The sequence below is a fragment of the Nicotiana sylvestris genome, chromosome 2, assembly GCF_000393655.2.
Source record: "Nicotiana sylvestris chromosome 2, ASM39365v2, whole genome shotgun sequence".
NCBI lineage: Eukaryota > Viridiplantae > Streptophyta > Magnoliopsida > Solanales > Solanaceae > Nicotiana > Nicotiana sylvestris.
The window spans coordinates 133,945,707-133,958,511 of NC_091058.1; the positions used below are offsets into that span (position 1 = coordinate 133,945,707).

The 12,805-nt window shown below is 38.6% G+C and overlaps 1 protein-coding gene across 1 annotated transcript; it reads left to right on the forward strand.

Annotated features, from left to right (window-relative positions):
- Positions 1-11,380: 11,380 nt before the first annotated feature.
- Positions 11,381-11,719, forward strand: LOC138885627 (uncharacterized). The gene has a single exon (XM_070166595.1). The coding sequence runs from the start codon at positions 11,381-11,383 to the stop codon at positions 11,717-11,719; it is 339 nt and encodes a 112-aa protein (XP_070022696.1).
- Positions 11,720-12,805: the final 1,086 nt, after the last annotated feature.

Below are 12,805 nucleotides of genomic sequence, written 5' to 3' on the forward strand. Positions count from 1 at the left end.
TTCTTTTGTAATTGATGTTTTCTTTTCCCATTTTTAGTATTTTTTCCCCCAAAATTCTATTCTAACACACTTTATTAGTGTGATTGTCACGCACTTTGACCACAATCAACCCGTTGTTGCCGCATAAGCATATTTAATGGTCAAACATATTTATTTGTATTCAATTCATCAAGTTAAGGTGTTAAAATGGGAAAGACATATGTTTATTTACTGGGTTGGCAAATTGATACAAGTTTAAGTGGTCACGAGGCCATTTTACCTAGTTTTGATATTATCAAGAGTAATCTCTCTCTATATATATAAAAGAGAGAAATGAAAGAGTGATGCGACACCTCTTGTATGCAACAAACCTATTTATCTTTTTTCACAGTTTTTTGCTTTTTATTTTTCATCTAAAAACAACAACAACAGCAACAACCCAGTATAATCCCACTTAGTGGGGTCTGGGGAGGGTATTGTGTACGCAGACTTTACCCCTACCCTGGGGTAGAGAGGCTGTTTCCAAATAGACCCCCGACATCCTTCCCTCCAAGAACTTCCCACCTTGATCTTGGGGAGACTCGAACTCATCTAAAAAACAGCTAAAATTTACCCGATTTATCTTTTTCTTGTTAATACTACTCATTTATTAATACTTTCCTAGAATCTCTCTATTTTCCTCGTACTGCTTCCGTTTTCTTCTTCCAAAAATGAATTAAATTCCACAGTTATGAGTAGAGTTTTTAGTCAAAATTGTCCCCTATCTTTAGGGATAGGTCTAATATTGTCCTTCATATATAACCCTAACCACCTTATGTCCTCCAAGTTTGCATAATTTGAGTGGATTTAGTCTTGCTAACAGAAAAACCTTCAAACTAACGGTGCATTCATTGAGCTGTGCTTGACATGGGTTAAAAGAAGCTACTCTTCTTCTTCGATTCACCTTCTTCCCCTTGTTCTTATTTTTCCCTGAAACAGCTTTTTCTTTTTGAAAGACGCAGAAGAAGAAACAAAGTAAAAACGGAAAGGTTCTATATTTTCTTCTCTGTGTTACAAACTACAAAAAATGTTGGGAAAGAGAAAAGAAAAAAAAAAAAAAATACAGGAAAAAAGGGAAAAATATGAAGAGTTTTTTGAAGATTAATTTTTCAACTGTAGTTCTTTTTCTGGGATCATGTGTAGATTGCTTTTTTATTTTATTCTCACAATCTGATGTATTTTTGTTTTAATTTTGATAGGCTTAAGCGGAATAAGCTCAACAACATTGAGTCCCTTCATCAAGAAAGACACAGCTAATGGACCACGCCCTTTCGAATCGCAAGTACCATATTATTCCTTACAAATAAGATTAATAGACGTGAAAAAAATAAGCTCCGGCCAATGTCAAAATCTTACTACTAGTATTTGTTTATGAAGAAATAACCACATGACAAAATATGAACCAGGTAAGTTCTCAATTATCAGCATAAAGATAAAGGAAAAGTTCACAGCAATACATTTCTTGAACACATACAGAGAAATTTCTAGTGAGGATTCTTTGAATTTGAGGGAAATAATGAACTGGGGCAAGGAAAGAATTTGGAGAATAAGATACAGGTCGACGTTCTTTTTACTCACTACTTTTAGTTTGAAGGAGTCGTTAAATTACTTCTATTACTGAGACTAAATCTGCTCAAAGTTTGCAAACTTAGAGATGAAAGGTTCTCAGGTTATATATGAACGACCATATTAGACCTGTCCCTAGAGATAAGGGACAATTTTGACTAAAAACTCGTTATGAGTATTAATGCATGGGCCTTTTTCTTTCAATTCTCGGTTACAAATTCAAACCGCAGATGCTTTATTCCTTTCAACGTGTTGGATCATCTTCTATTTCCTTGTAATACCCCCGTTGAAATGGATCAATAATTGCTTGGAATGAAGATGTTCTTGAATCTCTAACGTCAACGTATAGTAAAAAACCAAAATTGTGCGAGGACCTAGAAGAAGTTCATCAATCTGCTATATTGTTTGTGTCCTTATTTATCTTCTAAATGTTCTTTTCACCATTTTTTATATTTTTATGATATGCTTCTTTTTGTGTACTAAAATGTTTTAATTTCTTAACTAGCAACAAGCGAGGGTTTGTTCTCATCGAGGTATGTTCCATTTATCTTCTCTACGAATTCACCTGTAGATTATATGATCATTAATTAGTCTTTGGATTTGAATGTTACGATTTCTATTTCTAATTCAAATGTATCACATACCTATATAGCTAATTTCTTCATTAGTAAAAATAAGAAATGTTCAATATGTGTACACAAGTGACGTTGATTTTTTTTTTCCATTGTACGCGAGCACATATGTAATTGCAGAAAATAATATTTATTTGTCAAATAGTTTTCAAAAACTTAGATTTTTCTTTTGTTCTCTTCCTATATTTCCCCCAGTGAGAACTACAAAGTACTATTGATGTATTGGCTATTTTCCAATGGCTATAAATTAGCTGCATCTAAAGAAGAGGACAAGAAAAGGAAGGAAATAGAAGGAGTGAGGGCACCCAAGAAAGATGGAGATGAAAATCATTGGATATATATGATAGTGGCAACAAAAGCCGCCAAAGTGTCCGCCGTTGCGGATTAGGGCAACAACTCTACTATTTGAAATGATAATATATATAGATATATATTCTACGTCCTCTCTTTCAGTTTAATCATGTATATTTAATAGTATTAGATAGAAGTCTTTCTTTTTTCTTTTCGAGTGTAAATTTTCATTTATTGTGCAAGAGAGCTTCGAGCTCCCAAATTCTGTCAATATGTTATCAACGAATTGATTTTAAAAACTCAAAATTCTAGAGTATTACCTTGTGTCATCTTTAGAGGCAGATAAAATTTTAATTTTTTAGTACAAATGTGAATTGGCAAAATGGAAGGAATCTAAGAAGGCTAGAGATGAGTAACATAATTATCTATAGGGTCATCATCATCGAGGAGCCATAAAAATTGTCTTAGAAAAGGTGAACTAACACTTCTCTTAGACCTTTATGTACATTCTTTTTCATACTTTTATGTCATTTTAATACAATTAATTACTCATTTAGTTAACCCAAACTAGTGCCTTCGTTGTAGCTCCATAACCTCTTATAGAAGTGAAAAAGGAAAGAGATATCGATAATATGATTTAAAGAAAGAGTAATTGCTCTATTATTATTATTATTATTATTATTATTACTACTATTACTATTATTGTTATTATTATTATTTTTTTTTTGTTGTTGTTGTTGTATGATAAGACTTTTATTTTCTAAATTAAATGTTTATTTATTGTAAAATATGACATTAATATATCATTCAGTTTTAGGTAAATGGCAAAATGTACCATCATCAAGTACATTTCTTAACTGAAATAAATAATCTGCTAAAGTACTTCCAGGAAAATATAACATATACATGTATTTATTGGGATGTAATAATATGATATGAGAAAAATCATATGTCATAAAGTTAGAGCTTAGCAGTATTATTATCGACCGCGCGGAGCGCGGGTGAGCTTACTAGTTTAGCTTAATATAAAAAGTTGTTGCTCTATTTTCATGTAATATATGACAAATTGTGTGGATCACTAAATCTAATAATTTAAAATATTTCTCTCTATATAGAGTTCAACCAAAAAAAAAAAAAAAAGAAAAAGAAAAAAGAATTGAACTTACAATTATCGAATACCTTTGATCCTAAAGTTGGACCTTCTTTAGATCTAGGCCGTACGCATGATATTGGGTAAGCAATGTTGACATTTTTAAGAAGTGAACCTACGAACTAATTAATAAAATAAGACCATCTTAATAAAACACATTCAAATACATTAATGCATTTATTGTTAGGAATATAAGCAGATAAATTTTTCTGTAGGATTTTATTAGGTTGTTATATAGGCAAATAAATTTTGGTATTACCACCTGTTCGGAATCGAATCTGGGACCATTGAAGGCCAAGGAACCAATGTGACCGCTGGACCACTTGATATAATTTAATTCTTATTTTTTAAAACCATTATTTACATATAATTTTGTAAAAAATTCCAGTGAAGCGGTGTCGGGTGACACCGCTTGCATGAACATAAATCCGTCCCTCTCATATCTTATAGTTGTTGTAACGACCCGGCCGGTCGTTTTCAGTGTTGTAGCCCTGTTTTCCCATTTACTGCTCATTTTATGCTCTATAACTATTATATGACTTACCAAATTTGTTGGTTCGGGTCCGAAGATATTTCAGAGTGAATTGAGTTAGTCTCATAATTGAAAGTTTAAGTTGGATAAGTTGACCGGATATTGACTTATGTGTAAATGACCTCGGAATGGAGTTTTGATAGCTCCGTTAGCCCTGTTAGGTGATATTGAACTTAGGAGCGTGTCCGGATTGTGATTTGGAAGTCCGTAGTAGATTTAGGCTTGAAATGACAAAGTTGAATTTTTTGGGAAGTTTGACCGGGAGTGGACTTTTTGCTATCGGGGTCGGATTGGGATTCCGAAAGTTGGAATAGGTTCGTGGTGTTACTTGTGATTTGTGGGAAAAATTTGAGGTCAATCAGACGTGATTTGATAGGTTTCGACATCGTTTGTAGAATTCGAAAATGTCAAAGTTCATTAGGCTTGAATTAGGGGTGCGATTCGTGTTCTTGATGTTGTTTGATGTGGTTTGAAGACTCATTTGTATTGTGTTTTGGGACTTCTTGGTATGTATGGTTGAGGTCCCGGGGGCCTCTGGTTCAGTTCAAGTGGTTAACAGACTTGGAATTGAGTTTGAGAAGTAGCTGAAGTTTGGTTTCTGCTGGTGTGATCGCACCTGCGAGGGTCTTGGGCGCAAGTGCAATGTCGCATGTGCAGTAGGTGAAGCGCAGGTTCGAAGTTGTAGGGAGTCAGCACAGGTCACAGGTGCGATGGGTTTTCCGCACCTGCGATTGCGCAGGTAAGGGGTCGCAGAAGCGGAGGCAGCTGGGATTAGTGACTTCTGCAGAAGCGGAGTTTTCACGGCAAAAGCGGGATGCAGAAGCAGATTTTGGGACCACAGGTGCGGTTTGACTGGGCAGAACATATAAATGCTAGGGTTCACAATTTGGCTTGATTTTAATATTTTGAACTCGGAATTGGACGATTTTTGAGAGAGATTTCGAAGGGATTCTTGAGGTAAGTCACTTGTGGTTAAATTGCTTCAATAATTATGTTTCCCCACTGATTTTCCCACCTAGTTAGTGTGTTTTTGAGGTGTAATTTGGAGATTTGAGGCTAGAGATTTGGAGAGTTGATTTGAGAATTTGAGTATCGATTTGGAGTCAGATTTTGATGAATTTGGTATGGTTAGACTCAAAGTTGAACAGGCTTTTGAGTTTTGTGACTTTTGTTGGATTTCATGACGTGGCTCCGGGGGTCGGCTTGAAGTCGATTTCGGATTTTTATTCATAATTTCGTGTTTTTCTTGTGGAATTGATTCCTTTAGCACGTATTGATTGTATTATACCGCTTGTGACTACATTCGGGATATTTGGAGGCTGATTTGCGAGGCAAAGGCGTATTGGAGTAGAGTTTTGGCTCGGATTGAGGTAAGTAACAGTTCAAAATCTAGTTCTGAGGGTACGAACCCCAGATTATGTGTTATGTGATTGTTTTGGAGGTGATGCACATGCTAGGTGACAGGCGTGTGGGCGCGCACCATGGGAATTGTGACTTGGTCCATTCCATAGAACTGTAAAGTTGAATAACTTGTTGTTAGCTATATGCTCTTCATGTGTTATATAAATTTGATTGTAAATCATGCTAGAAATCATGTTTAAGCTATATGTTGGTGCTGTAGGGACCCACAGAGGCCGTGATTCTTGTTGAATTACCTGCAAATTGCTCCTTGTATTGAGTCATAGTTTTACTTGCATATCATACCTTAGTCTCTGTTATTCCTTGTTGAACGTTATATCATTTCTGTTTTGGGCTGATTTCCATTATTTTTGAGAGCCCGTGAGACTAGAGAGGTTGATGACAAGTGAGGTCGAGGGCCTGATTGTGAGATATTGATACCATATCACATGAGTTGTCCGTGCGGATCCAGATATTTATACTATAACACGTGGGTTATCCATGCGGGTCCCGATATAATACTATAGCACGTGAATTGTCTGTACATATATAGTGCTTGGGCTGTAGTAGCCCCTCCAGAGTCTGTACATCCCCATTGAGCCCAAGTACCTATTGAGTACGAGTGTTGAGTGCCGAGTGCTGAGCCATTGAGAAAGATTGAGTGACTGTTTCTCTGAGAGAATGCACTTGACTTCATTATTGTTGCACTTAGCTGCTATATGTGACTGCTTTGAAACTTCTGAGAGATATTATATTCGATTTTTACTTGAACTTGGCATGTACAAACTGATTTGACTTAAATTGCCGGATTTGAAAGCCTGTCTACTTTCTTTGTTGATACTACTGAAATTGAACTATAACCATGTAGCTCATCACTATCTTTCAGTTCTTTATTTAGTATTGTTACTTACTAAGTTGGTTGTACTCACGCTATACCCTGCACTTCGTGTGTAAATCTAGGTATTTCTGAACATGGTGGGTGTTGATATTTCGCATAGCTAATCATTGGATACCTCGAGGTAGCTATCCAGCATTCGCAGTCCTTATTTTTCCTTCCTTATCTTTTCTTTTATTATATTTTAACCCAAACTTTCATAGACATTTCTTCTCTAGACTGGTGATTATAGATGCTCATGAGCTCAGTGACACCTCGATTTGGGAGTTGTTTTCCGCATTTGTGTTTTGGATTTTTACCTCGTTTATGAGAATTTTATCATTTAAAAAACTGCTATTATTCATCTACTGTTAAATTTTGGAAATGTCAGCTTGTCTAGTACTATGATAGGTGCCATTATGATAGATTAGGATTTGGGTCATGACAAGTTAGTATCAGATAACATAGGGGTCTTATGAATCATGAGCAGGTTTAGTAGAGTCTTGGGGATCGGTACCGAGTCGTCTGTACTTATCTTCGAGAGGCTGACGAACCCTTTGGAAACTTCACATTCTTGGATTCTTGTCGTGCGAATCTGTTGATTCTGATAACTAAACTTCTGTTATTCTATTCTCTCATAAATGGTGAGGACACGTACTAATGGGTAGGATGGATAGCCTCCAGTACCACCAGTTAGGGATGCAAGAGGCTGAGGTCGCGGTAGAGGCAGAGGTAGGTTCAAAGGCACAGCTCATACAACAGCTAGGGTAGCACCTGCAGATCCACTAGTTTCCCAATTCAGGAGCAGGTTCTAGTTGTGAAGGTGCCAGCGGGGCCAGCTCAAGCACTAGCTGTGCCCATTGTGATCTCAGGCCTTCAGCAGGCCTTAGCTCAGATTCTGACCGTGTGCACCAGTCTTTCTCAAATGGTCGTAGTTCTGGCCGCAGTAACCATTTCTCAGGCCGGGGGAGGTACTCAGACTCCCGCTCCCCCTATGATAACTAGGGATTCTAGCCTATTTTATACACCTTTTTGATTAGGTTTTGGATTAAAAGTATGTACAAGTATTCTCGAAAGCTAACTTAGTGTGCTTGTTTGTAGTGTTTGGTCAAAAAAAGACAAAAAAGTCATAACCAACTCAAAAAAGGAGTAAAACCTGCACAAGTTCAAAGTTGAAATCAAAGGGGCTTACCGCTCTCAGCGGCCCTGATACCGCTCTCAGCGGATTGAGGAATCAGAGAAGTGTTTTTTAAGCTTAACAAGTTACCGCTGCCTGTGGTGAAATTACGCGATAGCGGTGTCTCTGACGAAGCAGCGATCAAGTTCTCACCCTCAGCAGAAGTGAGAATCAGAGAACTAAGTTTGGAGCTCAAATTGAAAACCGCGGTTTGCGCTTATATTTCGCGGCCGCAGTTGAAGGAGCATTGAGGTGGGTGTTTTTTCCCTCTCAGCGGACTCAGAGCTAGAACCACTTAATAAGAGAAGAATCGCGGTCCGTGCTTGCTTTTGTGCGGCCGCAGTAGTCATAGCACTGAGACGACCCATTTTCCGCTGTCAGCGTAATCCCCGCAGGGGTAATTTTGTCCGAAAAATTTAGCTGTATATAAATAGTTCTTTTTCAGATTTTTAGGGGATCTATAGTTTAGGAGAGCACGTGAACAACCGTTTTTAGCCTTTTTGAGTAATTTTAGAACATCTTTAGCAATTAATCTTAGATTTTAATCTTGTAATTACTTTTTATGGCTTATATTTCATCTCCATCTTTGATTTCTCCTTTGATTATGAGTAGTTAAACCCATTATCTAGGGTTGTGACCCAACCCTAATGTGGGTATTTAATGGGTCTTCAATTTTAGGGCTTAAATATTTATGGGTTAATGATATTTAGCTTGATTTATGCTTTAATTGTTGAATTAGTAGTTGCAAACACTGATTTGTGCCTTTTTGACTTAGGTTCTTCTTGAGAAAGAAAGACTAAGTCTAGGAAATTCAGGCTAATAAGGAATTGGGGTGCGTTCAAGAGATTGGTAGTCCCAATTAAAGGGTTAAACCTAGAGATAGTGATACCCGACTTGGGCCAATTTTGCTTGCATTGTGTATACACCCAATTGGGCTTGAGAAAGCCAATTAGGGCAAAGTCACTCAAACTACCGAGGGGTATAAAGTGAGTAACTATGTGCAATGGTTATATCATTATCCCAATTAGAACAAGTTTGCCCTAAGTTTTAGACCCCGTTAGATACCTATCCAGGTGTAAGTCACTTCCCTAGTGCCTTTTTACCAACTGAGAAAACCTTACAAAAATATCATACTTAGCTTATTTTCATTCTTCATTAGTGTTAAAAATAGAATAGTAACCAAACCAAGCATGATTGGAAGTGCAATTAAGAACATCACACATAGCTAGATTAGACAAAAACCCAACTCCAAACCAATATTAGCTCTCTGTGGATTCGATCCCGACCTTTTGGGTAAAAGTGACATCGACCACTCTTGCCATTTTATAGTGGTATAAGGTTGGAGCTGATCAATTTTTGGTGCCGTTGTCGGGGAAGTAAATGGTTTTGGCTATCTATCTGACTAGTTTTGTGTCTTGTTTTTCTTTCCTGCTGTTTTACTAACTTGTATGAGTCAATTGATTCATGTACAACATGGAAAACAATGATCCTCTTGGAAATGTTCTCCCAGGGGAGGAGGTAGATGATAATGGTGAAGATGAGGTGCCTCTAGTACATCGAGGACAAAGAGAGGCCGTTAGACCAATGAAAACATTCTATACCCTCCCCCAGCTCCTCCAAGAGTCGCTCCTCGGGTGCTTCCAAATGAAGGATACGCAAGTGCAATTGTCCCACCCCGGATCCGGGCGGGCAATTTCCAAAATTTCTAGATTACAAATGTGACGTTGACTTTATTGGAGCAACGAGGGTACTTCACAGGCGCTCCCCGTTAGAATGCATTTAAACATCTTAAAGGCTTTGTGGATACCTACTGGGGAAGAAAACAGACTAATGTGTCGAAGGATGCATTGAGATTGAGATTGTTCCCTTTTTCACTTAGAGGGAAAGCTTTGGACTGGCTCGAAAGGCTTCCCAACTATTCCATCACTACGCGGGATGAGTTGGAGGACAAGTTTATAGCTAAGTAAAACTTGTCGCGGCATATGGAAACATTGAGAGATGAGATCTTGGCCTTCAAACATGAACCTAATGAACCACTTCATGAGATATTGGTAAGATATCGGACCATGGTGAAAGAATGTCCGAACAATGACATGACCGAAGCAATGATCCAGCAGACATTCTACCGTGGCATTAACACGATCAATCATTGTGTAGTAAACCAACTAGCAGGGGGAAATTTTATGAACATACCTTATGCTGAGGCGTGTGTGATATTGGATGAGATGGAAGATACTTCCTTAGTTGGGCAAAGTCGAGCTAATGTGCCACAGGGTGATCCTACTGTCATTCACCTGCACAAAGAGCTCCACGACCATGGACAGGCAATAGCAAAGTTAACTACAACAATGAACCAGTTGGCAAAAGACTGATTGCAACAAGTTCAAGTGCCGAGACAAGTAAATGCTAGGGAATTTGTCAACATGTTTGTCAACAAGATGCGACAAAGAGGTAAACAAGGTCAAGGTAGTCCAGATCAATATGAGCAGGGTAATGGTGGTTTCAACCAAGATGATGGGTATGATGAGCAATGTGAAGAAGTTCAGTACATGAACAATTACCAAGGGCAAAGGGGCAATGCTCCTAACCAACAACAACAGTGGAGATCCCAAGGAAACTGGGGGAATCAAAACCAACAGGGAAATAACAATTGGGGGAACAACAATCAGAATTGGGGCAACCAAAAATACCAAGGCAACTGGAGTGGCAACAACAACAATTGGGGAGGAAATAACAACCAAGGGGTTTGGAATAATAACAATCAAGGAAATCGGGGGCAAGGCTTTCAAAGACCTTCGACGTATCAACAACCAAACAACCTACCTTCATTTCCGTCCCAAGGTCCTAGCTCGTCAAACAATGAGATGGGAAGGATCGAGACGATGTTCGACAAATGATGAAAAAGAATGCCGACTCTAATGCCCAATTGGCATCCCATAATACTTCAATCCGAAACTTGGAGGTTCAACATGGCCAAATTTCACAATCTTTGAACACTCGTCCTAAGAGGGATCTACCAAGTGATACGATAGTAAACCCGAAGGGTGGGAACAATACCAGTCATGCAATGGCGGTGATCACTAGAAGCGGTCGGGGTGGTGATGTGAATACCTCAAAGAAAAAGGAAGTTGTGAGTGATGAGGTTGAAATGCAAGATGATGATGTTCCTATAGTTGATGAGCAGGTGAGTGAAGAGAATTTGAATGCAGAAGTGAATATTGATATTCATGATAATGTGGTGGAGACTCAAGATGACGTGAACCAGTCTAGGGAACATGTAATAGATATACCAAAAATGGTAGTTCCCAAGGTTAAGGCTCCCTTGCCAAGGCCTCCTCCGCCTTACCCTCAAAGACTTGCAAAGCAAAAGAATATAAACCAATTTAAGAAGTTTATTTAGATGATGAAAAGCTTGTCGATCAATGTTCATTTGGTGGAAGCTCTTGAACAAATGTCGTAACTCGGCAAGTTTATGAAAGACTTAGTGACTAAAAAGAGATCTATGGATTGTGAGACCATCAAAATGACTCATCAACTAAGTGCAATTGTGCGCTAGATAGCTCCAAAGCTTGAAGATCCCAGCGCTTTCACCATTCCGTGTACTATTAGGAGTGCAGATTTTGCAAAGGCATTATGTGATTTGGGAGCAAGTATCAATTTGATGCCTTACTCCGTGTTCAAAATTTTGGGTATTGGTCAACCAAGAGCTACTTCAATGAGATTGCAAATGCCAGATAGAACAATGAAGAGGGCGCTTGGTATTATTGATGATGTTCTTGTCCGGGTGGACAAGTTTATTTTGCCCGTTGACTTTGTGATTCTGGACTGTGAAGTCGACTATGAGGTGCCGATAATATTGGAAAGACCTTTCCTAGCAATAGGGAAGGAATTAGTTGATGTGGAAGCAGGGGAGCTCACCTTCCAGGTGGGTGATGAAAAAGTTGTCTTTCATGTGTGCAAATTAATAAGGCAACCGAATTGTACTGAAGTTTGCTCTTTTGTGGATCTTGTCACGGAGGTTATAGTTGATGATACTAGTGCCATGATTAATGTGGAGGATCCTTTAGAAGCGGTATTTTAGAACCTTGATGTGAATGAGGATGAAGGTAGGGTGGAGTGTGTCAATGCTTTGCATGGAATGAGTTCTTATTCTTATGAGCTCCGTAAGCTTTCTTTGGATCTTGAAAATAGAAAGACTTCGCCAACCAAGCCCTCAATTGAGGAACCTACCATTTGGAGTTGAAGCCTTTGCCTTCACACCTCAGGTATGAATTCTTGGGCACTAGTTCAACTTTACCTATTATTCTTTTGTCTTGTCTTAACATGCCGGTAGATGTAACACTGGAGGTGCTCCAAAGAAGGAATAAGGCAATTGGATGGACTCTACCTGATATTTGGGGAATAAGCCCCGCCTTTTGCATGCACAAGATTATACTTGAAAATGATGCCAAGCCCTCTGTGGAACATCAAAGGAGGTTGAACGAGGCTATGGAAGAGGTTGTAAAAAAGGAGGTGATCAAGTAGTTAGATGCAGGGGTTATGTACCCCATCTCGGATAGTTCTTGGACTTTGCCGGTGCAATGTGTGCCGAAGAAGGGTGGTATGACTGTGGTTACCAATGAGCAAAATGAGTTGATTCCCACCAGGACTGTCACCGGATTGAGGGTGTGCATGGACTACTGCAAGCTGAATAAAGTGACCCGCGAAGATTATTTCCCATTGCCCTTTCTTGACCAAATGCTAGACAGACTTGCTGGGCGTGCCTTCTACTATTTTCTAGATGGGTACTCAGGTTACAACCAGATTTTGATTGCTCCGGAAGATTAGGAGAAAACCACCTTCACGTGTCCATATGACACCTTTGTATTTTCTAGGATGCCATTTGGTTTGTGTAATGCACCGACTACCTTTCAGCGGTGTATGATGGCTATATTTACCGACATAGTGGAGGACTTCTTGGAAGTGTTCATGGATGATTTTAGTGTTGTAGGTGACTCCTTTAATGAGTTTTTGAAGAATCTTGACAAAGTGCTAGCCTGGTGTAAAGAGACAAATCTTGTGCTTAACTGGGAAACATGCCACTTTATGGTCGAGGAGGGCATTATCCTCGGCCATAAGATTTCAAAAAACGGAATAGAGGTGGACAAGGATAAGATTGAAGTGATTT

What these genes read in the sequence shown, in the direction of transcription:
- LOC138885627 (XM_070166595.1), top strand. Translation starts at nt 11,381, where the DNA reads ATGAAGAGGGCGCTTGGTATTATTGATGATGTTCTTGTCCGGGTGGAC.